This window comes from Abrus precatorius, unplaced genomic scaffold, assembly GCF_003935025.1.
Source record: "Abrus precatorius isolate BTA unplaced genomic scaffold, Abrus_2018 Scaffold8, whole genome shotgun sequence".
Taxonomy (NCBI): domain Eukaryota; kingdom Viridiplantae; phylum Streptophyta; class Magnoliopsida; order Fabales; family Fabaceae; genus Abrus; species Abrus precatorius.
The window spans coordinates 20342424-20369914 of NW_020874428.1; the positions used below are offsets into that span (position 1 = coordinate 20342424).

The 27491-nt window shown below is 31.3% G+C and overlaps 6 protein-coding genes across 8 annotated transcripts; 4 read left to right on the top strand and 2 right to left on the bottom strand.

The window, feature by feature from the left end:
* The first annotated feature begins 313 nt into the window (after positions 1-313).
* Positions 314-2242, top strand: LOC113847490 (protein OCTOPUS-like). The gene has a single exon (XM_027476636.1). The coding sequence runs from the start codon at positions 615-617 to the stop codon at positions 2100-2102; it is 1488 nt and encodes a 495-aa protein (XP_027332437.1). The 5' UTR covers positions 314-614; the 3' UTR covers positions 2103-2242.
* A 2812-nt stretch (positions 2243-5054) lies between these two features.
* LOC113847746 lies at positions 5055-6429 on the bottom strand. Its single transcript, XM_027477009.1, has 2 exons — positions 6261-6429; positions 5055-6067 (listed from the first exon to the last, which is right to left on the bottom strand). The coding sequence occupies exons 1-2, from the start codon at positions 6298-6300 to the stop codon at positions 5625-5627; spliced, it is 483 nt and encodes a 160-aa protein (XP_027332810.1). The 5' UTR covers positions 6301-6429; the 3' UTR covers positions 5055-5624.
* A 693-nt stretch (positions 6430-7122) lies between these two features.
* On the bottom strand, positions 7123-9910 carry LOC113847476 (protein NRT1/ PTR FAMILY 8.1-like). Its single transcript, XM_027476617.1, has 4 exons — positions 9805-9910; positions 9197-9414; positions 8443-8996; positions 7123-7957 (listed from the first exon to the last, which is right to left on the bottom strand). Exons 1-4 carry the CDS (start codon positions 9908-9910, stop codon positions 7123-7125), a joined length of 1713 nt encoding a protein of 570 aa, XP_027332418.1.
* Positions 9911-11998: 2088 nt separating this feature from the next.
* LOC113874408 (polygalacturonase-like) lies at positions 11999-13513 on the top strand. Its single transcript, XM_027512629.1, has 4 exons — positions 11999-12124; positions 12255-12572; positions 12674-13192; positions 13295-13513. Exons 1-4 carry the CDS (start codon positions 11999-12001, stop codon positions 13511-13513), a joined length of 1182 nt encoding a protein of 393 aa, XP_027368430.1.
* Positions 13514-17943: 4430 nt separating this feature from the next.
* On the top strand, positions 17944-19480 carry LOC113874409 (polygalacturonase-like). The gene is made up of 4 exons (XM_027512631.1): positions 17944-18069; positions 18201-18518; positions 18619-19137; positions 19262-19480. Exons 1-4 carry the CDS (start codon positions 17944-17946, stop codon positions 19478-19480), a joined length of 1182 nt encoding a protein of 393 aa, XP_027368432.1.
* A 3944-nt stretch (positions 19481-23424) lies between these two features.
* LOC113847377 (laccase-4-like) lies at positions 23425-27252 on the top strand. Of its 3 annotated transcripts, XM_027476457.1 has the most exons (6): positions 23425-23448; positions 25017-25168; positions 25280-25524; positions 25708-25836; positions 26068-26988; positions 27122-27252. In XM_027476457.1, the coding sequence occupies exons 1-6, from the start codon at positions 23425-23427 to the stop codon at positions 27250-27252; spliced, it is 1602 nt and encodes a 533-aa protein (XP_027332258.1). The 3 variants fall into 3 exon arrangements, with proteins under 3 accessions (XP_027332258.1, XP_027332256.1, XP_027332257.1); XM_027476455.1 differs by lacking the exon at positions 23425-23448 and having other exon boundaries at positions 25008-25168; positions 26065-26988; XM_027476456.1 differs by lacking the exon at positions 23425-23448 and having other exon boundaries at positions 25023-25168; positions 25301-25524; positions 26065-26988.
* The last annotated feature ends 239 nt before the right edge of the window (positions 27253-27491 follow it).

The window sequence follows — 27491 nt, forward strand, 5'->3', positions numbered from 1 at the left end:
TGAAACACATTCTGATAAGGAATAGAAGACATTACGGACTACTATATCATTATGACAAGCAATAATAGATCAAAATTTGAAATTTTGAATGAATGACCGAATTATGAAGATTCATATGAGGAAGTTTTTAATGTGTAATTAATGAGATTAATTTCTTGACGTGTTACTTTATGTAACTTTAATGTGTGCCCTTTATTGATACCCATAAAGCTGTTGCAGTAGTTACCAGTTCAATGGATAGGAGTTGGAAATAATATAATATTTTGAATACAATATTAAAAATGAATGTTAAGAAAGGCGTGTAAAAAAAGAAGAAAGGATATGATATAGGATGATTAGAAAACAAGACATGAAAACAAAAATGATTAGAAAATGAAGATTAATAGTGATAGAAATGGGGGTTTATGAAGGGGTTAGAGTTCGATGGGAGGGAGAGACAGGAGAAGCAGTAATTCAGATAGATAATCAACATCATTATCATGCTTCCCCACTCCACTCCGTACTCTTCTGTGCATACTTATGCTGTGTCTCCCACTACCTCTCTTTCAGCCAAACCACAAACACTCACATAACATAACATCACACTACAATGCTCAAACCCTTCTCATGATTCCATGACTTCCAAACCTCACCGCCTCTCCGCCTGTCACCGCCATCCCACCGTCCCCGTCACCGGATTCTGCGCCCTCTGCCTCCGCGAACGCCTCTACGGCATTCACTCCAATGACTCCCCTCCGCCGCCCGACCTTCGCCGCTCCAAATCCTGCTCCCGGTCTACCACCGCTGATGCATCGTCCGAGCCCCGCCGCCGCTCCTGCGAGGTTCGACCGCGGAGCTCGCTCTCCGATCTCTTCTCTCTCGATGACTGCAGGAGAGGTCGGAACCGGAAACCGAACTTCGAATCGGTGAACTTGGGAGAGATTAGGGTTTGTGATGGAGACGACGACGAGGAAACGAAGACGGTGAAGGAGTTCATAGATCTCGAATTGCAGCGCAGGAAGAAGAGCGCCGGGAGGGATTCTAGAACCTTCTGGAACGCGGCCACCGCGTTCGGCGAGAAATTCAGGAAGTGGAAATGGAAACACAAGTCGAAGAAGAATCTCAACGGTAATGATACTAATAGAGGCGTCGAGAAGCGAAGAGCGAGGCGATTGAGGGACACGCAATCAGAGATTGGGGAATGCAATTTTGGGAGAAGATCTTGCGACACTGATCCGAGGTTGTCGATTGACGGGGGAAGAATTTCCATGGATTGCCCTCGAGCTTCTTGGGATGGATGTTTGATTGGTAAAGCATGTTCAAGACTTTCACCAATGGTTTCGCTCGAGGAGGATGATGCCAATGATGGTAACAGTATTGGTTTGGAAAGTGCAGGTGATCGCCGGAGTTATGATATTGATAGATCAAACTCGCCTAGGAGGAGGTCGATTTCAGAGGTTGATGAATTGAAATTGATGTCAAATGCAAATGCAAATGCAAAGGTATCTCCTGCTACATTCTATAGTGCAAAGTTGCTCATTACTGAGAAGGAGTTGATGGATAGTTATGTGAAATCTTCGAGTGATGTTGTTCAGTCTGATTCTATAATAGAATCTGATTCCAAGGATGCGGCTGACGTTGTTGCCACTGGGGTTAGGCAAAAGGGTTTCAAGAAATTGCACAAATGGCGCGGCATGTGGAACAAGTTGGGATTGGCACAGAGAAGAGAATGTAAGTTGGGGGAAGAAGAGTGTGATTCAGGGGTTGTGGTTAATAAGCCACTTGGAGATTCTTTGCAAAGGTTGAGGAGGGTGGTTAATGTACAAGCAAGTGAGCCTGTTGGTCCGAAGCTTATGCGTAGCTATAGTGTTAGCTGTAGAAGCCCTTGTAGAGTGGATGGTTTTGTTAACAGTGTGGTGGAGGATCCTGAGGCTAAAGGAAATGTTTTGAATGGAAGACAAGAGTTCATGTTTCAGAGGAACCGGAGTGTTAGGTATTCGCCAAATAATCCAGACACTGGCTTATTAAGGTTTTATTTGACACCTTCAAAGAGCTACAGGAGAAGCAAGTCTGGAAGGAGTAGTATGAAGGATTTGCATTCTATAGCCAGAAGTGGCTTGTGAAAATGTATTATCTGTTGAAAGCATATCTGGTTGTAAAAACATATATAATGTAATTTTTGTTGTTCTAAAAGATGAAGTACATCACACTGTTAGATTATGGTTGCAATTTTTCTATTGACGCTGGTAGCAGAAATAAAGTATTCTTTCCATGATGCTGTTGAGATGGTAAATTTAAGATTGAAACAGTCTTAGGAGCAACACTTGATTTTGCTAGAATTTATTACAACGAATTATTTGATGGTTTTATATTTTGTTGATGAAATGTCTATGAACTGGTAAATTGCTGCCTTGAGTGCTGCAATGGCATTTCACTTCATATTGGGCAAAGATTAAGGTTTATCTCTCTAAATGCAGCATGAAAGGCTCCGACTAATCCAGTTTCTGATTTAGCTATGCTGTTAGTTATAAATGCACGAACTACAAGTTGTTAAGTGTAAACTTTCCTCAATTATTCAGAACCAGAACCTACGTTTCTTTTTTATGACAACCAAATTTTTGGCTAGCGGGGCAAGTGTAGTAAAGATGGGTGGATTTCAAATTCTCTTTACAATGTCTCACTCATAAAGACGAGAGGGGAAAAGGTTTGAAAATAATGGGGGCAAAAATGTCTCTAATATGGTAATGGAAAAATTTGAAGTGGAGTGGGAACATGTGTGGCCATTGTCAATGTGTCAACTTGTTCTTTTTCCCTTCCTTTTCAGTTTAGGATTGCAGGTATGCTTTGTAGAAGACAATTCTATTCAAGTTGGGAATATATGCTATAGTGAGGCTAACTTTCTAAAAGAACACAACAAATCATTTCATTAATAATGCTTTATGCTTAGTTGTAGAGATTTTGCAGGTTCTGTAAGCAACATATCCTGTTTCTGGGTTAAAGCCTATAAAGTCAAGAATCACTGACATCAAAGCATCTGATTCATTGGCTGCTACCGTTGTACTTGCTTTGTATTTGGCAGTTGAATGGGGGCCTGGATGCATTAACAGACAAGGGAAAACGATTTATAAGTTTTAAGCTTGTAATAGTCATTACTCATTTATGGTTAATTGCTAGTTTAGCAAAAGCTTGAGAAAAATTCCAGTTGCATGTTTAATAGTCCATGACAGAGAAAAGCGTGTTGCTTTTTATTTATCATCCTTTTTGTGTGTGTGTGGCTTTTTCAAACCTAAAACTTTTCGTGGTCCTGCTTTTTGTTGGTACCTTGATTACTTTTGTTTTGTTTTGTTTTGTGTTGAAGTACATCCCTTGGCTCTAACGTTGAAAGATTAGTTAGCAAATTCTGTCAGTTTACTCATCCTATTGGCTTGCAATTGGGAATGGGTCCTTGAGAATCTAGTTTACCTCCGTTGGAATATCCTATTTCTATTATGGTGGTTTATTTCTTCAGTTAAACATGTTTGTCATTGAATTTAAATGGCGCTTGGGTTTTGGAAATATGGCCATTGAAAGTACATGGTGAATCTTAGTTTATGACAAAGGTCAGCCAGCTCCCTAGTCATTCTGTATTTTCTGGTACTGTCAAAAGTGAATTACTCTCTGCATATCTATCTGGTATACATCTCTGCAAAGCAAGAATGGCGAGCCTCTTTTCATGTTATATTAGCTTGTTGGTTTTGAAGTAGTTTCTTTTTTACATTTCCTCCTTATTTTCTTCTAATAGCTGTAGGTTTTGCTGATGAATAAAACCAATAATGCTTTGGATGTTGACCATGAAGATGAGGAGCAAAGACTTCTAAGTGTTACCGTTGGTAAGTTGAAACTCTGACTACTTTCCATAAAGCGCTTGACTTTACGGTAGTCTTCCAATGATGTTGTGGCCATACACTAGTGCATTAGAAAAGAAATGTCTGACTTAAAGTGCTTTTTGGAACAGGAAGCACAACCATTGACTTGCAAAATTGCAAATCTGAGTTCCATGAATTAAATTCGCATTGTTTGATTTTGGGGGGGGGGGGTCCACATTTATATAAATATTATTTGATGGACAATGTTTGGAAAGATTAAGAAAATACAATTTTTTTCTTTCAAAACAATTTTAGGAAGTTACAAAAATTGCAATTATATTTTCTAAAAAGGTTACAATTCATTCGAACTCCATTTCACCTAAAGTAAAAAACTACCGCTCGTTTGGTTTATAGTGAATCGAATTGATTTTGACGATATTCATTTTTAATTGTTGAATATAATTAAAATAAACGTATAAATTAATCTGAATTACATACTTTTTATTCAAACATGCATTTTTCTTAAATGCAATAATTGATTTTTTGAAGTCTAAACTAAATGACTCTATAAACTGCAGAAAAAATTGTTAAAATGTGTGTGAACAGAGTTTGACATATAAAGCAAATAGGCATTAAGCCCAATAGTAATACTTACACTATTTAGTTGTTTTTTTATATATTAAATATAGATTCAATAAATTTAACTTTTGAATTATACAATATTATCATAAAAATTATGCACATTAATTTTAAACAAATTGAAATTTTATAACGTGTGACTTTATAATTGATTTTTTTTATAAATTAAAAAATAAAATAAAATTTATGTTGAAAATAAAGCTAAGCAACATAAGATTAATTGATTTTAAAATTATAAAATTTTATAGAGAAAATATGCTTTGGGAACCAGCTCTTCTAAGCTATACATACTAAAATTCAATATTTATTAAAAGTTATTATAAACTCCATGACAATACTTGTGGTAATTCCAAAAAGATATTGTTAATATATTTTACAATAAACAAATGTTAAATAATATGAAAAACTATATCTGAAAAATGTTAAATTAAGAGTTTATAAAGTTGAAACACTATATGAAGTAACATTTGTTAAAATGTTACAAATTAATGAAATGAGTTCTTTTACTGAATAATTCTATTTTAGTCAAACTTTTAAACTAATTAAATAAATTAAGTTGAATTACTTGCACTCAAAATGCGGTCAAATTAACAAAACTGAATTCACTAGAAAAATGTACAACTGATACAATTCTCTCGACCAATTGCCCCGGCTCCCTGGCATAATGTTTTGCATTTGACATCGTACATGTTTAATTTTGCTAAATTTCACATTTGACACTTGAGGTTGTACATGTTTACTTTAGGTTTTTTTAATATTAAATAAAAGCAGCTCTTCAAGCAAATGTTCTATCTGGAACAATGTTTTTCTATAAATCACAAAAGAAGCTAATCCAAATTAAGTCATCATCTCAAGCAAAAAGCTTATAGCTAATCTGCTCTTAAGCTTTGCAAAGCAACTTCCCACTTGAGAATAGCTTGTTGCATTCCCATTGCTTAGATTTTGTAAAGAAGAAAATAAGAAAACAGCAACAAGCCTAATGCAACAAGGAACATTGCAAGGTAAGATACACAAGTCACATACATAACCCATCAACAAAGAATAACCGACTGATCAGTCTTCTGTGTCTTTCCCATGATTTATTATAATTATAAAATCCAAACACAGAAAAGTACAAACTCTGTATTTACTACAACGAATAGTTTCATGTACTTACTGCACTCATTCATTCACATCAAAGCCCTTCTCTTGAAGCTCAGCAATGACCTCATTCCTCATCCTTATCCACATTTTCTGAGCTTCCTGCTCAAACTTCTTGTCCTTAAGCTCCTTCTTGTAGTCACTTTCATCCTTATCACCCTCAACCATCCCTTTTGGACCAATTGTTGTTCCAGTCATTCCACCTTTGGCAATGAACTCCTTCATTGCCTCTTCATCACCCGGGTATGGAAACTGCCTCCGCTCGTACAAATGAGCAAGCTCCTTCTCTTCCTTTGGTCGTGGCTTCAGTGTCCACCAACCCAATGGTGATGTCTCATTGTATAACCACACTGCCCCAATCACTGCATAGGTGCATAGCAAAGCCTTTCCAATTTGTTTCCAAAAGTAGTAGTTCTCCTTCCCCAACCCTATTTTCTTAAGGAAATGCTGCGCATACTGTATACCTGCATTGGAAGAAAAACGGGTGCAAATTTTTCATGAAAAATGCAAGATTCTTGTGTGAAACATTTCATCAAAAACCTTGTGTGCAAGGTTGGATCTCACAAAAATAAATACTTATGGTATAGAAATGGTTTACCACGGAACGTGAGAATCTATCTATAGATATTTCGATTTGTGGGGTTGGCAGAAAGGTACCTGTTATGGGTTCCGGTTCCTGAAAGCGCTTACGAGGCATTGCGAAGGTGAGACTCAGATGAACATGGAAGGATAGTGGTGATGACGTGGGGAGTTTAGTAGTCTTGGACTTTTTTCGATCAACAGTTTTTGTTTGGTAGAATTTTTGGACATTCTTTTTGGTCCGAAGTTTTTAGACTTCTAGTTTATTCCATTTTGGTGTGAGGCCATTATAGGCCCAAAGCTAATACATTGGTTTACCAAAACAAGCTTTTATTGTCTTTTTTTTTTAAAAAATATTTTCGTGGTACAACTAATGAGTTTCTTGTATATCCAATGATTTTTTTAAAATTTAAATAAAAACGTAATTTTTTTATGAAACTGGAAACATAAAGTATAAAATTGAAAAATTCAAGTTTAAAAAAATGATATTCATAATTAAATTAAAATTTATTTATAAAAAAGGATTGAAAATTGTGTATTATTTTTTGAGGGAGAAATAAGAATTAAGAAATTTTCAAATAGTATCGTTTGATTTTAGTAAACCAGGGAGGACCGAAATCACTTAGAAAGAATTTTCCATTTGAATTAATATGATTCAGTTTAATGTAGTTTATCATCAATGGATTTTAATATAATTTATCATCAAAATCTCCTGGCTGATTTTTTCTCATATGGAACGATATCAATTTAGCATTAAAAGAAAACAGGACGTAGCTATGTTTGTAAGCACTAATGATGAGAATGATCTGATACATTGTGAATGTTTATAGGACGTAGCAATGTTTGCAAGCACCACCAATAAGGACTTTATATATTGATTTTGAGCATAGTTGATGTTGTATAGAAACTGCATAATTTGAACATCCTTGGGAACCAATTTTCAGCGAAGTGTTCCAACCGATCTTTTGTATGTATACAACTTTGACACCATGAGGAATACAATAAAATTCAACACACTTAACCCTGTCAATAGCAAGAAGAAATAATCAAGATGACCATAGTTTAGATTGTCAGGTAACCATCCAGGGCCTCCATTTCTAGTAGTGACCTTAGACACAATTGTTATGAGCAAAGAGCTCAAGTACTGTCCAAGTGCAACAGTGAGGAGTGAGAGGGCAGAGCACATGCTTCTCATGGCATCAGGGGCTTGCTCATAAAAGAACTCTAACTGGCCAATGAATGTGAACACTTCAGCACAGCCTATTATGAAATATGGTGGAACCTGCCAAAAAATTGACATGGGCACCTCCTTAAGTTCATAGTAGTTGTGTTTTCTCACCATTTTAAGTCTCATATACTCCAACATTACTGCATATACCATAGAAAATATGGATATGAAAAGGCCAATGCCCATTCTCTGGAGCTGAGTTAGGCCATTTTTGTGGCCACTGAACTTTCTAGCTATCGGCACAATGATCCTATCATACACTGGGACCCAAAAAAGGACACTGAGGGTATCAACCATAGAAAGAGAAGCGGCTGCAATATGAAACTTTGAGTTGCCTACTTGATTATCCATGGCTTGCCCTTGTAGTATAAAGTAGTTGCTCATTTGACCATAAACAGTAGCAAATATGATGCCAGTGGCCCATACAGGAAGCATTCTTACAATGGCTTTCAGCTCTTCCACTTGAGTTACACTGCATAGTCTCCATGGGTTTACCGGGTCCTTAACATTATCTGAATTTCCTAACACTGCTGCTTTGTCAAAGAATCTGTTACACACAAAAAAGGTAAACGTGGGTTTAAACTAGACAAAGCAACAGGACTTTGTCTTTTTCTTTATTTTGTGTCTCAAAAGTAGGTTGTTGTTTAATAATTAAAAGAAACATTTTGGACAACCTTTTTAGTCTGTGCAAGAGTTATAATCCGACCAAAGCATTTGAAAGACTAATGATTATAAATTTATATGATTGTCATATGTTGATAGGATAGCATGTGAAATGGCATGAGTGTAGGCTACAAGTACTCCCTGTTAGCTCAGAAATAAAGTGTAACATCAAAATTTCCTCAGGTTTTGAATACAAAGAATACAAACAACACATCTTTGACATTCCTTTTAAGACTCAATAACTTGGACTCACTCTCTATTAACAGACCCCTCCGTGACTTAACCCAATACCCAATGTTAAAAAGCGTGTTAGTAGCGTTTCTCAATACGATGAATAAAACATAAGGAAATTTGTTGCTAATGGTTTACCTTAATCCATTTGAGTGTTCAAGCTTGCGGCTTCCTTGGATAGTAGATTCTGACTCTTCTATCTCATACAAGAGAGACTTATCATTAGGTACTTCAACATCACACTTCCTTATAGAAGCTACTATTACCTGAAACATGCGAGTGAGGGGGCTACCTCCAGGCTTCTGATTTCGGTACAACCTTGTACCAGAGAAGAAACTCACCACAGCAATTGCCATGGCCACTGCTGGAATGCCAAAGCCTAATCCCCAACTTACATTTTCTTGTACCCACACCAATAGAGAAGCAGCAATAAGAGCACCAATATTGATTGAGAAATAGAACCAGTTGAAGAAAGAACTCTTGTGTTTCTTCTCTGCTTCATCAGCATCATCAAATTGGTCTGCACCAAATGATGAAACACAAGGCTTGATCCCACCAGTGCCAAGAGCTATAAGGTAAAGAGCTACAAAGCACACTGTCCTCTGTCCTTGAGTAGCATGACAATTATCTTCTGCATAGCATGTTGGTTTTATGCCAGGAACTGATGCAGACAATGTCAATAGTACCATTCCCTAGGCAGGAAGGGAAATGTTTTTTATATTTTTCTTACCAATCAAGAAGATAAAATTTGATATAAAATTGTAACATTTTGTACACATGATTATTGGTTGTATTCTCAACAGTAGAAAACCCAGCCACTAATTAGAGCTTCAAATTCTGTGTCTTACTTTTAAGCTAGTAATCATGTAAAGATTGAAGAGACCATACTCACAATAACATAGACTATTGAAAAACAAAGAATGGTCAAATATCTTCCAAGATAGGCATCAGCCACAAATGCTCCAATCAATGGAGTGATGTAGCATGTTCCACCCCAATTTGCTACATTCTTGGAAGCAGTAGCACCATGCTGATGTAGTTGAAACTTGAAATAACTCACCAGATTTGTGCTCATCCCATAGAATGCCAATCTCTCACAGCATTCATTTCCTGTAAATTGAATACATACATAATTCCTAATTAATATCTTAACCAACAAAACATAATTGGGGAATGGAGATAAACAATTCTTCTTTTGTCCCTCAGATTCTTCTTAAAAGAAACAACTACTAATATTTTTTAGTTCTAATTATAAAAAACTAAGACCAATTTTCAGATGCATTAACACCTTATTTATTATGATATTTGTGTTAATGAAATACATGCGCATTATGCATATAAGTGAATATATTCATTTATTTGATATAAGTCACTAATTTGACCATCAAATAGCACAAGTATTTTCAAAATATATTATAAATTTATGATATATAAATATTTTTATTAGTCTTGATGAAGTAATGATTTATTTCTTATAAAGAGACCGGAGGAAGTAGTTACCTAAAATAAAGGGGCAGGCTCTCCAGGTTCCGGTTTCCTTTTTGTTAGCAGGATTTCCACGGTAATCTACTGTTCCATCCTTTGTATAAACATCTTCCTCAGCCATTATAATTCAGTTGATGGATTCACTTGCAACCAATCAACCTAGGAATTGACATGTTAACAAAAAAAAACTTAGGACTTACTTAGGAAAAACAAAGAATCATTGGAATAAAATTTGGCCATTGTTTTAACTCATTCTTCTCGATAGCTTATAGCCACTTACTTAGGACTTATAACCTTACCTTAGGTAAAATTATATAATTTGTATGCTAATTCCCCACAGCTTTAGATGGAGGTGTCACCTAAAAGCAAAATAGTATGCATGGTAGATGTTAGATGAAAACTAAGAGTGATAGAAGATGTCATATATAGTGTATTAGTGTGAGAAAAAAGATGACGTTTTGTTCAAGAACATTGCCTCTGCTCCAAGTTATTTTAAACTATACAAACAAGAGGTCAAATCCTGCATTAGGGAGCTGCTTCTGCTTACCTATTATATAAAGTGAACCAAAGTTTGCACCCAAAACTAAATTGCACAATAATGCAGTAAAATAGTATTTGATCATTTTTAATTTGTAGTTTGTTCATTTGCGTGACGTTGGGTTTATCATTGCTGGAAAAGGGACACGTACAACTATGCTAAGGACAATTACAAACGAACATTTTCTTGTCTTGTAACTAATGTAAACATTCAAGTGACAACTAACATTTTTTTCGTAAATAACGTAGTTCATACTGAGAATTAACTTAGGATAAGGAAATAAAATTTAAAACTCGTTAAGTTTTATTGGCTTCCGTTTGATATCTGATTTTATTTTCCACCAACTCAAACCCAAAAACTGTATGTTTGAATCCACTTTTTTTTTTTTTTGCGTTGACAAAATTCCAAACACGCGCTTAATCTGACAAAGATCACGTAGGTTTGGTTTAAATTGTCAAGTTAAAGGATATATAAGTATAAGTCGTTATATATTTTTTTTCCTTGTTAATGATTTTGAACTATAATTTTGAAATTTATCTAATTTAATCTGCTAAGAAAAGATTTGTGGTTGGTTCAAGTAATATATGCCTATTGTTGTGATCTTAACTCAAATAAAATTACTTCCAATAAAAAAAATACATGTTGTCTAAATTAAAAAATATACAAAACATTACGAGTCATTAAATTTGTGATTGATAAAGTATAAACTAACTAATTTTCCTTTTTCAGAAAAGAAAAGAAACATTTAACTTAAGTTTTGATTTCCCAATAAGACCAATGTTTAGGGCTTTTCCAAGTTACTTCACAGGGTAAATAATTCCATTCTAAATAGGTTTATGAGATTTTGGCTATAAAAAAATCAAATAAAAAGTTAATACAATTTTTAATATAATATCTTGACTTCGTTAATGTACTTATGTACTTCATGAGATAACTTATTTTCAACTTTCAAGATCTAAAGTCGTAGCAAATATTTATACATATAAAGAAAAATTACTGCCACAGGAAATCGAATTTCAAAATTTTCAAGCGATATTCTCTGATCCTACCAACTAAACCAGCTTCTATACATTTTTACCTCCAACTAAAATAAAAGCAATATATTCTTATATGATAGATAGTAAAAATAAATAAATAAAAAAGATCCATATCCAAATATAATATATTTAATGTGGTTCCAAAAACACATATTTTGATAAAAAAAACTGAATAACCATAGCCTAAAAAGGAGTTAAAATAACAAACACAACAGACAAAACCCTTAAGGAGGAAAATGAACAATATAACAATTTCAATAATCTATCTATTCCATCAGCATTTCATATTTTTAGTAAAGAGAAAAATGGAAACTTAATAATAGCATAGAAGTTAAGCCAAATCGTGTATTTCAGTTTTTGCTACTTCCAATATGTATAATTGTGATAATGGCAAGGCCAAGGTGCCGTTGTTTTAGTTTAGTGCGGTGTCTCTCATAGTAACCCTCCGAAAAAACATTTGTCACAACAATAATTTTAGTTAATTAGAGTAAAGTTTGTTTGCTCAGTTAGTGCCCATAAAAATTTTGCCACTACGATATAAATAGTTTTCTACCAAATGAAATTCCATACCATTCAGCCAAGCACATTCGTTTTAAGGAAGTGGAAGAAGGCATAGAGAACAAGGAAGATAAAAATGGGTACTCAACAAAGTATTAGCACATTAGCTTTGTTGCTATTGCTAGCTTCCTGTGTTAGAGCTCAATCTGGCCTATTCAATATAAGAAAATATGGTGCAACACATAATGGAGACATAACCAACGTAAGATCATATTAAGTTTTAATTAACAATTGAGCATTTTATTTTTATTTAATGTATTATTAAAAGAGTTATAAAATGTGAACATCTTATCCCTTCATTTTCATAATTTTGTGTTCGGTTTGTTCTTAAGGCTTTGAAAAAGGCTTGGGAAGGTGCATGTGCATCAACAACTCTCAGCAAAGTTGTGGTTCCTAAAGGTACATACAAGCTGAGACAAATAGAATTTAATGGACCATGCAAGGCTCCTATTGAGGTTCGGGTTCATGGGATAATTCAATCACCTAAAAATCCATACCACCTCAACGGAGAAGATCAGTGGATTAGATTTGGGTATATTAATTTCTTAACCTTATCTGGTAAGGGAATTTTTGATGGTCAAGGTGAAATGGCTTGGAAACAAAATGATTGTAGAAAAAACATGAATTGCAAGCAGCAGAAGCTTGTCATGGTAAATAAAGTACTTATCTATCAATACATATTGGAACTATATAATAATGCATTTTCATCAAATATTTAACAAGTTGGGTATTTTGGTTTAATTTTTCACAGAATTTTGGTTTTGGTTTCGTCAATAATTCAGTTATCCGAGACATAACTTCCAAAGACAGCAAATACTTTCATGTGAATGTTTTTGGATGCAAGAATCTTACATTTACAAACTTCAACATCAATGCACCTGCAGATAGTCCTAATACTGATGGAATTCACATTGGAAAATCAACTCAAGTGAAGATTATTAACTCTAAAATTGGCACCGGAGATGATTGTGTATCTTTGGGTGATGGTAGCAGAGAAGTTACTATCCTAAATGTAACATGTGGACCTGGACATGGAATTAGTGTTGGAAGCTTAGGAAAATATTCAAATGAAGAGCCTGTTGAGGATTTCATTGTCAAGAATTGCACATTAAAAAACACAGACAATGGTATAAGGATCAAGACTTGGCCTGGTACCCCAATAACTTCTCTTGCATCTGATTTGCATTTTGAAGATATTATAATGGTTAATGTTAGCAACCCTGTAATTATAGACCAAGAATATTGTCCATGGAATCAATGCTCAAAGCAGGTATCTAACTAAAACTCACTTATATATATAATATGAACTAAATTGAGGAAAAAAATTAATTTGACTCTAACCTTTTTAGTTTGTTGATTTTAATGGTTACAGAGTCCTTCACAAATAAAGATAAGCAAAGTCACTTTCAAAAATATTAGAGGGACTTCTGCAACTCAGGAAGGAGTTATTCTTGTTTGTAGCAGTAGTGTGCCATGTGAATCTGTGGAACTTAGTGACATAGATTTAAAATTCAATGGAACTGTTGCAACTACAAAATGTGAGAATGTCAAGCCCAATATTGGAAGAAATGCAGCTTCTTGTGTTGCGTAGATAGATTAGACTAAGCTCTCCTTTATTTAGACTCACCTTAATATTTAGAAATTACAAATATCAATTATATTGGTTCTTTTTAGGGATTAAATTGTCTTTTTCTTGAGGACTAAATAACCAATGTTTATAATTTTTAGGAACTTTTAATATAAGATATTTGTATTGTTAAAGACATTGAAGTTTTAATGGACGAATTTAGAATTTTACTCTATTTTTTTTTTCTAATTGTCCAAGATGGACTATTATGCATTTGTAGTTAATTTTTTTAGATTTTGTTCTTCTTTTTTTTTTTAAAATCTTTTACATCAATGATAATGAAATTCCACTTGTTCATTTGGGATCCCAATATTATAGCTTTCGGATTATTTGTATCATTTTTATTACTAATAATATATTGTTGAAGTTTTCAAAGTAGTAATCATACCATCTACAATGAAAATAGATGTGATAGTCCTTCATTCTCACGTTTAAAATCCTTGCCTAGAGCCTTCATGTATGGAACCAATCTCCTCCTTATACCTAACTTAATTAATGCATATGTATGCAAAATAAAAAGTGTTGCCTGAAGCATGAAATGAAAACTTAATTAATGTTATGTTTCCAAGTTTTATATCATTCTTCCTATTCTTCATCGATACGTGAGTATTTATCATGGTTCAGTAAACCGATCCAGTATCTGGTTCAAGGGAATCAGTAAACTGGATGTTCTAAAAACTGGCAGTTGGCCCAGTTCTCTCTTATGTGATCAAACGACGTCGTTTTTTCCGGTTGATCGAGGAAAAATTTGGATCTGCGTTGGTTCTCTCAGCCAAGTTTTCTGCCATTTGTGAATGGTGAACCAGTCACTGTTTTTACTATTCGTCAGAATTATGCCGTTTGCCGGAACTACCTCGTTCACAGAGGTGATCATTGCACGCTTGCACCTCTTTGGTGGGCACACCAGTTACCTCAACGTTACTTCGCTGTTGCCATGAAGTCTCTAGCCAGTTCTGCACCTTTTGTGTTGGTGAACTTTGTTCTATCATATTCAGACTTTTATATGTAATTTTGATTATTAAAACTTAGAAATAGTGTGTGATTTTTATCTTTTAGTGTTATGAAATTATGCTATTATATTTTTTAAAATCTGTTTAATATATTACTTATAATTTATTTAAAAAATTATTTAATTCAAACAGTTTAACTACAAATTGACCATAATGCTTTGACCGAATAGATATAAGATATATTGTAATCCATACTTGGTGCTGACAAATATATGTCATAATTGAATTTTGGTATCTTTAGTCATATCTTTCAGTGAGAATCAAGAAAGACTCTTATTTTTATTTGATCTCAGGTTTGAGAATTTTTGAAAAATAAAATAAAATTTGATCTTCAAATTCATGGCTTTGATACTTAACTTCTTTTCTCTTAATTTTATTTATTGCTATGCTTACTAAATTTTTTGGTTAAGGGATGGGATTCCTAATTTAATCTCATAAGTTGATTCTTGTTATCTTAATCTATCGCCTTTAATATCTATATTAATTGCTTACTATACTTTTCATTGCCGATTATTTGACCATTCACGACGCAATTTTAGGATTGATCTCACACTTAGAAATTTGTGGAATTATTTTGATTTGAAATAAGCAATACAATTTTGATTGATTGTTTAAGAATAGGAGATAATTTTTATTTCTACTTAAAAATAAAAGTTAAAAAAATAAAAGAAGTTAAAGAATCAAAGTAAACTAAAAATAAAATTAGAGAATTAAAATATTCATTTTGTCTGATAATAATAATAATAATTGTTATTATACAACAAATAACTTTAAAAAAATTATAAAGTGTTTACTACGACGCTCTTAATAATTGAGAAATTTAAATATATTTATGCTTATTAAAAATTTAATATGTATATTTATTTTGTAATTATTTTAATTAAAAAAATAATATTATGAGAATTAACTTTATTTTTTAAAAAATTTAAAGTTAAGTTTGAAAATTATATTTTTAATCTTTTCTATTATGTATTCTTTTTATCTTTTCACTTTCTTTGTTAGAAAAGATGAAAGGTGACATAAATGTTGAACTCCACGTAAATCTTTGTTGTGCTGCTAAGATGAAAAGTTTAAATATGTCACCATAACCAAGGATGTGAGAAAAGCCCACAAAAAAGTTATATTTGGTGTCATCAATTTCTAAACATGTGTTGGTTTTTCTCTCAATATCGAAACTTCACTGATAATATATATATATATATAGTATATGTGTTTTTATATTAAATGATATTAAGTTATTTTACTTCGTATAAGATAGTAAAATAATAGAGTTCTTTTATGCAACTCAACTTGTACACTAATGAAAATTATTCTATGAATGGCAGAGTTTTCAAAACTTATTACTTTAATTTATTCCATAACAAGGTATTGTCGACCATTGTTATTTCATCTTTCGGCAAGATTAAGCTTTCAAAAAATGGTTATATAATATTTGGGTTGTATAATATTTTATAAAAAGGGACTTAGCTTTCAATTAATTAATTTTATACAATTATTATTTGCAGTTATTATATAGTTTAAAATTTTTAAAAATAATATTTTAGAAAAAAAAAGAAAAGTGTATGTTAGATAATAATGTGAAATACTTTGCCGTTGATAGTAATTTTATTATGTTCGATAAGAAAAATATCTGTGATTTAGATCAAATGAATATAATAACGTAGAATATAAATTTATGCATATTGATTTTTATTAATTAATTTATTAAATAATTTTGAATCCATCAAATTTTAAAGGCACAGCAAATTTTTCCAAATTATAAAGAGCTAAATTTTAAAGAAGGAAGTTCTACAAATTAAACAATAATAATATATCTTTCTTTTTAAAATTTAACTCCTTATAATTTTTAAGTTATTTATTATTTGATTCTTTTAATAATAATAATAATAAATTTTTTAATTAGATTGAGTTAACAAAAATTAAATTTATTCAACTAAGTCTTAAATTTAATATTTTACTTTTTAATAAATATATTTAGACACTCAATTGATCCATTTTACTAACTCTGTTAACAAGGCAAGATATCATAAAATATTTCATAGAAAAAGTACATCTAGTCGTACACAAATCCAACATGTATTACTACGTAAACATGCACTATAAACAAGAATAATAAGAAAAATATTGAAGCTTACCTACACATACATGACCCATTATGTCATACATGACATTATAAACTTTCAAAAGAAAAGAGGCCTTACGTTTGTAAACCTACCCAACTATAAATATGTGCTTATAAAACACATCAACGATTACATTTGGTGTCTTAAAAAATATTATATAATCCTATATATTATTTTTGAACAATAATCATTTATTTTTAAATGTTTTTACTATAATTGAAAAATATACTTTTTAAAAATAAGCTGAAGCGAATATATTAATTTGTATTTATAGTTAATTACATATGCGATAATCAATATACATATTTACTCGTAAAATTTATCCCATATTATTAGATAAATATTTTTTAACTAATAATAATTTTAAGGAATATTCTTATTCTTGTTAAGTCAAGTGATTTTGTTTTCATTAAATATTCAATTTTATTTTTATTTATTTTAAATAATATTAAATTTAAATCTTAAATATTGATGGACTGTATCATATTAAAAAAAATCTTTAATTCTTTTACACCGAAAGAAATTAAAGATATTGTTTAGATAAAATAAATTTTAAGAGCATTGTAAACTTATATAATGTTAATTTTGAATTAAAATTTTAAAAAATTTAATATACCAAATCGATAAAGATGATATATCGAAAACTTAATAATTTATTTTCATAATTTCCACCTTAGATATTATAATTTAATTTAAATTTTTTTCTATTTAACATATTAAAATATTTATTATTAATAATAAAAGTCTTTATTATACTTTTAATTAATTTTTATTTACAAAATTATTGTATACCTTCCACGAGTAATATATATGTTAGTTTCAATGAATACATAGGTTACTATAATACTTTCAATATTGATATATTTATATTTAGTTATTAATTTTCATTTTAAGATAGATATTTTTAGTAAAATATCAATAACAGACATGAACATTAAGGAACAAATCAATGACATAACAATTTCAATAGTCTATCTATTCGATCAGAATCGATATTTTTAGTAAAGTGCATAATGGAAACTAATTAAAAATAGTATAGAAGTTCAGCCAAATTGTGTATTTCAGTTTTCCTACTTGCAATACGTTTTTAATTGTGATAACGACAAGTATTGCAAATTACATTTGTCATAACACTATTTATAAGTACATTTGTCATAATACTTATAAATAGTTTTCTATCGAATAAAATTCCATAACATTCAGCCAATCACTTTCGCTTTGAGGAAGTGGAAGAAGGCATACAGAACAAAGGAATATAAAAATGGGTACTCAACAAAGTATTAGCACATTAGCTTTGTTGCTATTGCTAGCTTCCTGTGTTAGAGCTCAATCTGGCCTATTCGATATAAGAAAATATGGTGCAACACATAATGGGGACATAACCAACGTAAGATCATATCAAGTTTTAATTAACAATTGAACATTTGATTTTTGTTTAATGTATTATTAAAAGAGTTATAAAATGTGAACATCTTATCCATTCATTTTCATAATTTTGTGTTTGACTTGTTCTTTAAGGCTTTGAAAAAGGCTTGGGAAGGTGCATGTGCATCAACAACTCTCAGCAAAGTTGTGGTTCCTAAAGGTACATACAAGCTGAGAGAAATGGAATTTAATGGACCATGCAAGGCTCCTATTGAGGTTCAGGTTCATGGGATAATTCAAGCACCAAAAAATCCATACCACCTCAATGGAGAAGATCATTGGGTTAGTTTTGGATATATTAATTTCTTAACCTTATCTGGTATGGGAACTTTTGATGGTCAAGGTGAAATGGCTTGGAAACAAAATGATTGTGGAAGAAACACGATTTGCAAGAAGCAGAAGCTTGCCATGGTAAATAAAGTACTTATTTATCAATTCATATTAGAACTATACAATAATGTATTTTCACCCAATATTCTAACAAGTTGTATTTTGATTTAATTTTTGACAGAATTTTGGTTTTAGTTTCATCAATAATTCAGTTATCCAGGACATAACTTCAAAAGACAGCAAATATTTTCATGTGAATGTTTTTGGATGCAAGAATCTTACATTTACAAATTTCAACATCAACGCACCTGCAGATAGTCCTAATACTGATGGAATTCACATTGGAAAATCAATTCAAGTGAATATTACTAACTCTAAAATTGGCACCGGAGATGATTGTGTATCTTTGGGTGATGGTAGTAGAGAAGTTACTATCCTGAATGTAACATGTGGACCTGGACATGGAATTAGTGTTGGAAGCTTAGGAAAATATCCAAATGAAGAGCCTGTTGAGAATTTCACTGTCAAGAATTGCACATTAGAGAATACAGACAATGGTCTAAGGATTAAGACTTGGCCCGGTACCCCAATAACTTCTCTTGCATCTAATTTGCATTTTGAAGATATTATAATGGTTAACGTTGGCAACCCTGTAATTATTGACCAAGAATATTGTCCATGGAATCAATGCTCAAAGCAGGTATCTAACTAAAAGTCACTTTTTGATATATATATATATATATATATATATATATATGTGAACTAAATTGAGAAAAAATTAATTTGATTCTAACCTTTTAGTTTGTTGGTTTTAATGGTTACAGAGTCCTTCAAAAATCAAGATAAACAAAGTTACTTTCAAAAATATTAGAGGAACTTCTGCAACTGAAAATGGAGTTATTCTTGTTTGTAGTAGTGGTGTGCCATGTGAAACTGTGGAGCTTAGTGACATAGATTTAAGATTCAATGGAACTATTGTAACTGCAAAATGTGTGAATGTCAAGCCCAATATTGGAAGAAATGCACCGACTTGTGTGGCATAGATGGATATAGGATAAACTCTCCTTTATTTAGACTCACACTCATCCTTAGAAATTACAAATATTAGTTATATTGATCTCTTTAGGGATTGAATTATCCTGTTCTTGAGATTCTTGAGGATTAGTATAACCAATATTTGTAAATTTTAAGGACTATTAATATAAAATTTGTGTATTGTTCAAAATAAAATAGTTTTTAAGAACAAATTTAGAGTTTTACTCTAATTTTTTCTAAAATAAGCTATTGTGCCTTTGTAATTACTCTTTTTTTTAATTTTTTTTTTGTCTTTTTCATCAATGATAAAGAGATTGCACTTGTTCATTTGAGATCCAATATTATAGCTCTTCGATCGTTTATATACATTTATCCACAAGATTACATGCATGAATTTTAGGACCCACTGATATTCTCATCGGTGCCTTCATATTGATCATCCATAGACATGAATTTCACACATATGGGTTGAATTCTCTACTCAATTCCTTGTTATGTGATTATAGAAAATTTGATACATCTCCTTCACTCCACCTTGAGTTGACTCTAGTGTACCTTTACCATCTCTAGCTATATGAATGAATCCTTGAGCTGAATTTTTCTACTAATAATATATTGCTACAGTTGTTCCAGTACTAACCATGTCATCTACAATGAGAATAGATGTTGTATAGTCCTTCATTCTCACGTTTTAAATCTTAGCTTAAAACCTTGAATTATGAAACTAAGTTCCTCCAAATATCTAACTTAATGCAAATGCATGCAAAAATGTTCCCTGAGTTAAAAATGACCCAAGTTCTCCAACACTAGATGACTTCTATTCTTCACAGGGTTCTTAATCTCTTTCTAACTTTGAGTGCATCTTCTTCGTTACCATTATAGCACTTGTTGATAAATTCTCTTCATAAGAAGATTAGAGGACAGTTTGAGTAAAATTTCATATTGGTACGTGCGATATGCATATGTATTCTCAAATAAAATTAGATGGATTATTAATTTTATTAATAAATCTTTAATTACTTTAGTTCTTAAAAGTGAAAGTATTGTTTAAATTAATTTTTTAAAATTAAAATTTTAAACATTAGTATATGATATAAATAATATTTATTTAATTAATTTTTTATTATTTAAAAATATTAAAATTAAATAATAAAATAATAATTTGTCACGTGATATATAAAAGGGATATTATACCTTAAAAAATTTAAAAACACCATCATTTTGTATCCTTCTATATGTTATTTGGTATCCTTTAACAATAAGAATTAAAGTGATTAATTGTTATTAATTTTAAAGACTAAAATTTTGATTATTAATTTTAGTTATATTATATATTTTAAAGATTAAAGTGGTAATTTAGTTTTAATTTTATTAAATAATATGTTAATATTCATCATTATGCGATTAATTAATTAAATTTTCCCAATGTTATTTCTAAATAAATATTCCACTTTATGAAGGGAAAATTAGCTATATATTGGACTTGTATCATGTAACCACCTTTTCTCTATTAATTATAATTAGACATCAATCTTGAAGTAGAAGGTTTAATTACAATTGCATCACTATTACGTTATTATTAGTAATTTTTTTACTTTACTTTAATTTAAATTAATTTAAACCTTAAATATTGACATACTGTATCATATTAAAATAATATTTAATTTCTTTACCGCAAAAAAAGTTTAAGATATTCTTTATATAAAATAAATATTAAGAACAATGTAAACTTAAATAATTTAAATTTAAATTTAAAATTTTAAAAACTTAATATACCATTTAATCTTAATAATTTATTTTCATAATTTCCTTCTTAAGTTTTATAATTTAATATTTTGAAATTTTGCTATTTAACATATTAAAATATTTATTATTAATAATAAAAATATTTATTCTATTTTTCATTTTATTTTTGTTTATTAAATTATTATATATCTAATATTGCACGGGTAATATGCTAGTTTTAATAAATATATAGGTTACTATAGTACTTTCAATATTGATATATTTATATTTATTATTAGATTCCATTTTAAGATTCGTATAAACTGAGACAAAATACAGTAGCATATTGAGATATTGCCGAATTTTGCTGAAATTTATCATGTATAGAATATTTATGTATTATAATTATCATACTTACAATGTCTTGGGGGTTAGAAAAATGTGTTGACATTTAATTAATAAATGAAAAGGACAGTGGTGAGCATGAACATTGAATACATTAGTTGTTTAATGAGATGAACTGCTACCAACTCCTCCAATCTTCGGCTTTCAGGAAAGAAACTTCGTTTGATCTGATAATCGCCACTGCCAGCAATTCCTGAAAACCATTTTTCACCAATAAAATTTTGTTGGGCTAACATTAACATCCCAAACACTTATGTCACAAGTCACCCACCATCTCCACTATTTTCCTCGTGTGAGCCCCCCATAAATGTTAAATCCAATTGGGGCTAAATAAATGTAAACCCATTAAAAAATTACTGTTGATCCATATAATATTTTATATGATTAGTATCCTTTTTAACACATGATTTTAACTCTGGTTTCAATTTAAGGTCATTTTTTCAATTTAGTCTTTTTTTTTTTTTTTAAACAAAGCCATGTTAATATCAAATTGATTGTAACAAAAACAATAAAATAAAAGTTGATTAGGGTAAGGTATGTCTGTTTAAAATTTGTTTCAACGCAAACAAGCATTAAGAGAAAGGAATTAGAGCTTGTTTCAAATTAAAGTAGTTTGGAAAGTGTGCCTAATATTGATTGATTTATTTGCATTGGCCAAAGAATTTCAAACAAATAGACATTAAGTTATTAAAAACAAAACTATTTATGCACCTTTCTATGATAGTTTCAATTTTTAGAATAATTCATTTCTTAGAATGATGTCAACGTCTGCCTGAACAAACCATCTGGACTCTTGGAGAAAGTGTTAGAAGCCTCATGTTTTAAATTGCTTATTTTGTTTTATCTTCTTAATTAATTCTCGTTAATCTTTTTATTGCAAATTTACAGTGATTAAGTCTTACAAGGAAAAAAAAGAGAGAGAGATATAAGGAAATGAACCAAGAAAAGAGGGAGAGAAGCATTGCAAGTGATCAAATTAACTGCGCACTTATAGTTCATGTTTTACAGCTTAAATCATCTGAGCTAATTTGAGGGAACTAAAAACAATAATAATTTTTACCCATTTAGAAGAGAATTATAATGATCAAATCACAACTGAATTTCCAAGCAGTACATCAATGATTCATTTTCAAAAGGTGGAACCACTTTTGTGACGAATGAAGTTTCTAACAACCAAACCAAAATCTCCTGTGACAAATAGAAAAGGTACAGTTGTTCTATACTCGCAAGTTTAATTTGTTGTGGCGTATATGTCATCTCTTTGACTTAAATCAGGTAGAAAAAATGTATATTCATTCCACCAATTGGCATGTTAGCTGGGAATCGTTGTACTTCACCCAATATAGTTAGACCAAACCCAGTATTTGATGTGACCACCTAGTCCATACAAATAAAAAGAAAAGGAAAAAAAAAGTGGCATCACCCAGAAACTCAATTATCTTAGCTTCAAAAGTATCTTAGTTCATGGATAACTACTTTATGTGATACACAAGAAAAATAATAGAACTTTCTGGCCAGCTTCTTTTTGTTTTTTGGTGTACACATTTTTTTATTTTTTATTTGTACTTATAATGTCAAGTATTTCTTCAACCAACTGATTAAAAGGACATGACAACATAGATTACCTCTTTATAAGGTTGTTCCCTCCTACTCACTTTGCATTGTGCATTCTCCAAAGTAGCTAGCAAGCCTGCAAAGGAAAAGCTAGCATCTGTGTCTTGGGTGGAGGCAGAGACAATTCAAGGAGGTGTTCATGGCCATGATGTGCTTTAGAATCATACTTCTACTAGCGGCTTGCATGCTTCCTCTGTCAGTGGAAGCCATGGTTCGCCACTACAAGTTCAATGTAGGTGCATGCATTATACATTTATTAATTGTCACTTTAATTAAATATCATGTCTTCTAGCATTATTGTGTTATAAATGACATGAAACAGCATATGAATAAATAATGTGACTTTTTGCTTAGAAAAGCATGCATAATTGTGTTCTCTCATTTCATTATAGTACTTGTTTTCTTGAAAATATGCATGCATGTGAGTACTTAATATTTTTTATGCATGCATGAATGATGATACATATGTTGCAATAGGCAATGGCTTATGTTCATCATTTTTGGCACTCTTGCCCAGACCTCAGAGTGCATCAAACTACACATTGAGGATGTGAAAATCTACATTATTTGAACTATGCTGTGTGAAATAAAAACTAAGAGTGCTTTTGTGTGCAATTACTGTCTCATCTAAAACTATTCATTATAGCACAAAAGAGCATAAGTGTAAGAAAGCTTAAGCCTCCATAAATACTTGCTTTTTTTCTATTATTGCTGTGATTTATAATCTACTTCTATCGTAATCTTAATTTTTTTAAAGTAAAGTGATTTATTAATTATTCTTTTTTTACATAATATCATATCACTATTTTTTAGTAAAATGTGTTTTCACTCTTTACTTACATTAATATAATTCATTCTCCTAGTAAGAGGATACAAATTTATTAATTTTTCATATTTTGTTACATACAATAGTTTATTTTTAACATGGAATAAAACTTTTAACGATAAAATATTTAAAATTTTGGTAGTTACATATAATAGTCTGTTTCTAATATAAAAATAACATATTTAAAAAATTACACGATCTCTTAATCCAAAAATTAAAAATTTTAAAGAACTGTTAGAATTCCACCTTAGATATATATAACATGCATACAGCCTTAGCCATATTACTATATTTAAGAGTATAAATAAAAATTGCTTCGTCTCCAATTAAAATAATGAAATATTAAATAACATATGTAAAATTAACTTAAGTGATTTTTTTTAAGAAATATTATTATTTAATTATGCAACATGATTTTTCCTGTATTCAATACTTAAATTTTTTTAATTCAATCTTTATTTAATATAATTAAATATTTATAATAATAATTATAATAATATTTAAATTTTTAATAATCTTCTACAGGACCCTGCAAGTGAAACATAGTATTAGTCAGGCACATGACCTTTAGCAAATATCCACGTACTGAACTTATAATATTAAAATTAAACTTCTTTTTTCTAATTAGGTAGGATTCAATCAATTAAATTGACTGACCCGCTGGGGGAAGAATTGTAATGTTAGTCAATGATTCATATTAAAACCAAAAAAAGAATTGCATATATCATGTGAAAGCCATAATTTGAAATCAGAGACTTATTATATTATGTATGTACCCTTTATAGTGTAAAACAATATTCCAATTTGTTCAATTGGGCAGGGTCAGTGCCTACTAAAAATATATGACCCTTCATTGTATCTTTACCAAACAGCAAAGTGCTACAAGTATTGTTGAGCAATGCAAGGCACTCAAGTTTGGTAGATGCTTGAGACATGTAGTTACACTGACTCTTATTCGTGCAATGTGGCTATAGGTGGTGATGAAGAATGCCACAAGATTGTGTTCAACCAAACCCATTGTAACCGTTAATGGGAAGTTCCCAGGCCCCACCATATATGCTAGGGAAGATGACACTGTTCTAGTAAAGGTGGTTAACCATGTCAAATACAATGTTAGCATCCACTGGTGGGTGTGCTACAATTACTATATACTCTGCTCTAACCTTAATTAATTAAATTTTGTCCTTCTTTCTTGTTAATTCATGTATTTTATTTGATGATGGATTAAATTGAACAGGCATGGGGTTAGACAATTGAGGACTGGTTGGGCTGATGGGCCAGCATACATAACCCAATGCCCAATTCAACCAGGCCATGTCTTTGTGTACAACTTCACCCTCACAGGGCAAAGAGGGACACTTTGGTGGCATGCACATATTCTTTGGCTTAGGGCAACTTTACATGGTGCCTTGGTCATTTTGCCCAAGCTTGGAGTTCCTTATCCTTTTCCCAAACCTCACATGGAACAAGTTATTTTATTGAGTCGGTTTCTCTACTTTTTTCCTCTCTATATATTTTTTTATATTACTAAATATTTCACTTTATGGATGTCTGGTCATGAATTAGAGAAAAATAAACCTCTTTTAAAATTAGAGTATAAAGTGAAATAAGATAAGAACACATACTTTATAAACCTCATTTTTTCATAATTTCAATTTGGTTCAGGTGAATGGTGGAAATCAGATACCGAAGCTGTAATAAATGAAGCTTTGAAATCTGGATTGGCCCCTAATGTCTCTGACGCCCACACAATCAATGGTTATCCAGGACCTGTTCTACATTGTGCATCACAAGGTCACACCCATGAACCTAACCCTTTTAACATTTAATATAATTAGACCGAGCTCATGATGGGAAAGCAATAAAAAATTGAACCAGAGTTTAAATTATGTTTTTTTACTAATAATTACAAAATATCAATTTATTGATTTTTCTGAAGAAATATCTAAAGATCAAACACACAGTAAAATCAAGATAAGAATAGTTTACTGTAGAGTTTGAATAATATTTTCAACTATGCAGAAGGATACAAACTCCAAGTCCAACCTGGAAACACCTACTTGCTAAGAATAATCAATGCTGCACTGAATGAAGAGTTGTTCTTTAAGATTGCTGGTCACTTACTCACTGTTGTTGAAGTTGATGCTGTCTATACAAAACCTTTCAAAACTGACACCATTGTTATAGCACCTGGCCAAACCACAAATGTGCTTCTAAAAGCCAATCATGCCGTTGGAAAATTCTTAGTAGCAGCCTCACCTTTCATGGACTCTCCTATTGCAGTGGACAACTTAACTGCCATTGCTACCTTACACTATTCAGGCTCACTTGGTTCCACCATCACCACACTCACTTCTTTGCCTCCTAAAAATGCCACCAAAGTTGCTACCAATTTCACTGACTCACTTAGAAGCCTAAACTCCATAAAGTACCCTGCTAAAGTCCCAATTAAGATTGACCATTCCTTGTTCTTCACTATTAGTCTTGGTGTTAACCCTTGTCCTACTTGTGTTAATGGTAGTAGGGTGGTTGCAGCTATCAACAATGTCACTTTTGTGATGCCTAAAGTTTCTCTCCTTCAAGCACATTTCTATAATATAAGTGGAGTTTTCACTGATGATTTTCCTGGAAAGCCTCCAATGGTTTATGATTTCACTGGAACACAACAACCAGTAAATTTGAGGACTAATAGAGGGACAAGGGTTTATAGACTTGCTTACAACTCTACGGTTCAATTAGTCTTGCAAGATACTGGAATGATAACACCTGAGAATCATCCTATTCATCTTCATGGGTTCAATTTCTTTGTAGTTGGTAGGGGGCAAGGGAATTTCAACCCCAAAAAAGACACAAAAAAGTTTAACCTTATAGATCCTGTGGAGAGAAACACAGTTGGTGTCCCATCTGGTGGATGGACTGCTATCAGATTCAGGGCTGATAATCCAGGTAAGGTTATTGATTCAATTTTTTGTGTGAAATTCTAAGGTAACAAAGTTTATAGAATGATAAAAATACTTACATGTCACAAATTTTTTCTATTATGATATATGTTTTTTTTTTTTTTTTTTTTTTTTGTTAGGTGTTTGGTTTATGCATTGTCATTTGGAAATTCATACAACATGGGGATTGAAGATGGCATTTGTAGTAGACAATGGTAAAGGGCCAAATGAATCATTATTACCACCTCCAAGTGACCTTCCTAAATGCTGAGAATAGCACTAATATGCAATCTTTCCCTAAAGAGGAAGAGGGGGAACATGTAAAGAAAATATACATGCCAAAAGGAATAACAAGATTTTTCTTAGAGAAAATAAAAAGGATAAGTTGCCAATGGCATAATAAGACCAATTGTTATGTCTTCAATTTTTTTTTATTTACTTTCATTTTTTTAATTTTTTGGATTGTTTGTACTTTTCATCTTTCTCCTTGAAGAATAATTTTGAATTCAT

What these genes read in the sequence shown, in the direction of transcription:
- LOC113847490 (XM_027476636.1), top strand. Translation starts at nt 615, where the DNA reads ATGACTTCCAAACCTCACCGCCTCTCCGCCTGTCACCGCCATCCCACC.
- LOC113847377 (XM_027476457.1), top strand. Translation starts at nt 23,425, where the DNA reads ATGGTTCGCCACTACAAGTTCAAT. An exon ending in TTCGCCACTACAAGTTCAAT is followed by an intron (nt 23,449 to 25,016) that starts GTAGGTGCATGC and finishes ATGTGGCTATAG; the next exon opens with GTGGTGATGAAGAATGCCAC. An exon ending in GGAACAAGTTATTTTATTGA is followed by an intron (nt 25,525 to 25,707) that starts GTCGGTTTCTCT and finishes AATTTGGTTCAG; the next exon opens with GTGAATGGTGGAAATCAGAT.
- LOC113847476 (XM_027476617.1), bottom strand. Translation starts at nt 9,910, where the DNA reads ATGGCTGAGGAAGATGTTTATACAAAGGATGGAACAGTAGATTACCGT. An exon ending in AGCCTGCCCCTTTATTTTAG is followed by an intron (nt 9,415 to 9,804) that starts GTAACTACTTCC and finishes TTCAATTTACAG; the next exon opens with GAAATGAATGCTGTGAGAGA. An exon ending in TTTCAATAGTCTATGTTATT is followed by an intron (nt 8,997 to 9,196) that starts GTGAGTATGGTC and finishes CTTCCTGCCTAG; the next exon opens with GGAATGGTACTATTGACATT.
- LOC113874409 (XM_027512631.1), top strand. Translation starts at nt 17,944, where the DNA reads ATGGGTACTCAACAAAGTATTAGCACATTAGCTTTGTTGCTATTGCTA. An exon ending in ATAATGGGGACATAACCAAC is followed by an intron (nt 18,070 to 18,200) that starts GTAAGATCATAT and finishes TTGTTCTTTAAG; the next exon opens with GCTTTGAAAAAGGCTTGGGA. An exon ending in GGAATCAATGCTCAAAGCAG is followed by an intron (nt 19,138 to 19,261) that starts GTATCTAACTAA and finishes TAATGGTTACAG; the next exon opens with AGTCCTTCAAAAATCAAGAT.
- LOC113847746 (XM_027477009.1), bottom strand. Translation starts at nt 6,300, where the DNA reads ATGCCTCGTAAGCGCTTTCAGGAACCGGAACCCATAACAG. An exon ending in GGAACCGGAACCCATAACAG is followed by an intron (nt 6,068 to 6,260) that starts GTACCTTTCTGC and finishes CTTCCAATGCAG; the next exon opens with GTATACAGTATGCGCAGCAT.
- LOC113874408 (XM_027512629.1), top strand. Translation starts at nt 11,999, where the DNA reads ATGGGTACTCAACAAAGTATTAGCACATTAGCTTTGTTGCTATTGCTA. An exon ending in ATAATGGAGACATAACCAAC is followed by an intron (nt 12,125 to 12,254) that starts GTAAGATCATAT and finishes TTTGTTCTTAAG; the next exon opens with GCTTTGAAAAAGGCTTGGGA. An exon ending in GGAATCAATGCTCAAAGCAG is followed by an intron (nt 13,193 to 13,294) that starts GTATCTAACTAA and finishes TAATGGTTACAG; the next exon opens with AGTCCTTCACAAATAAAGAT.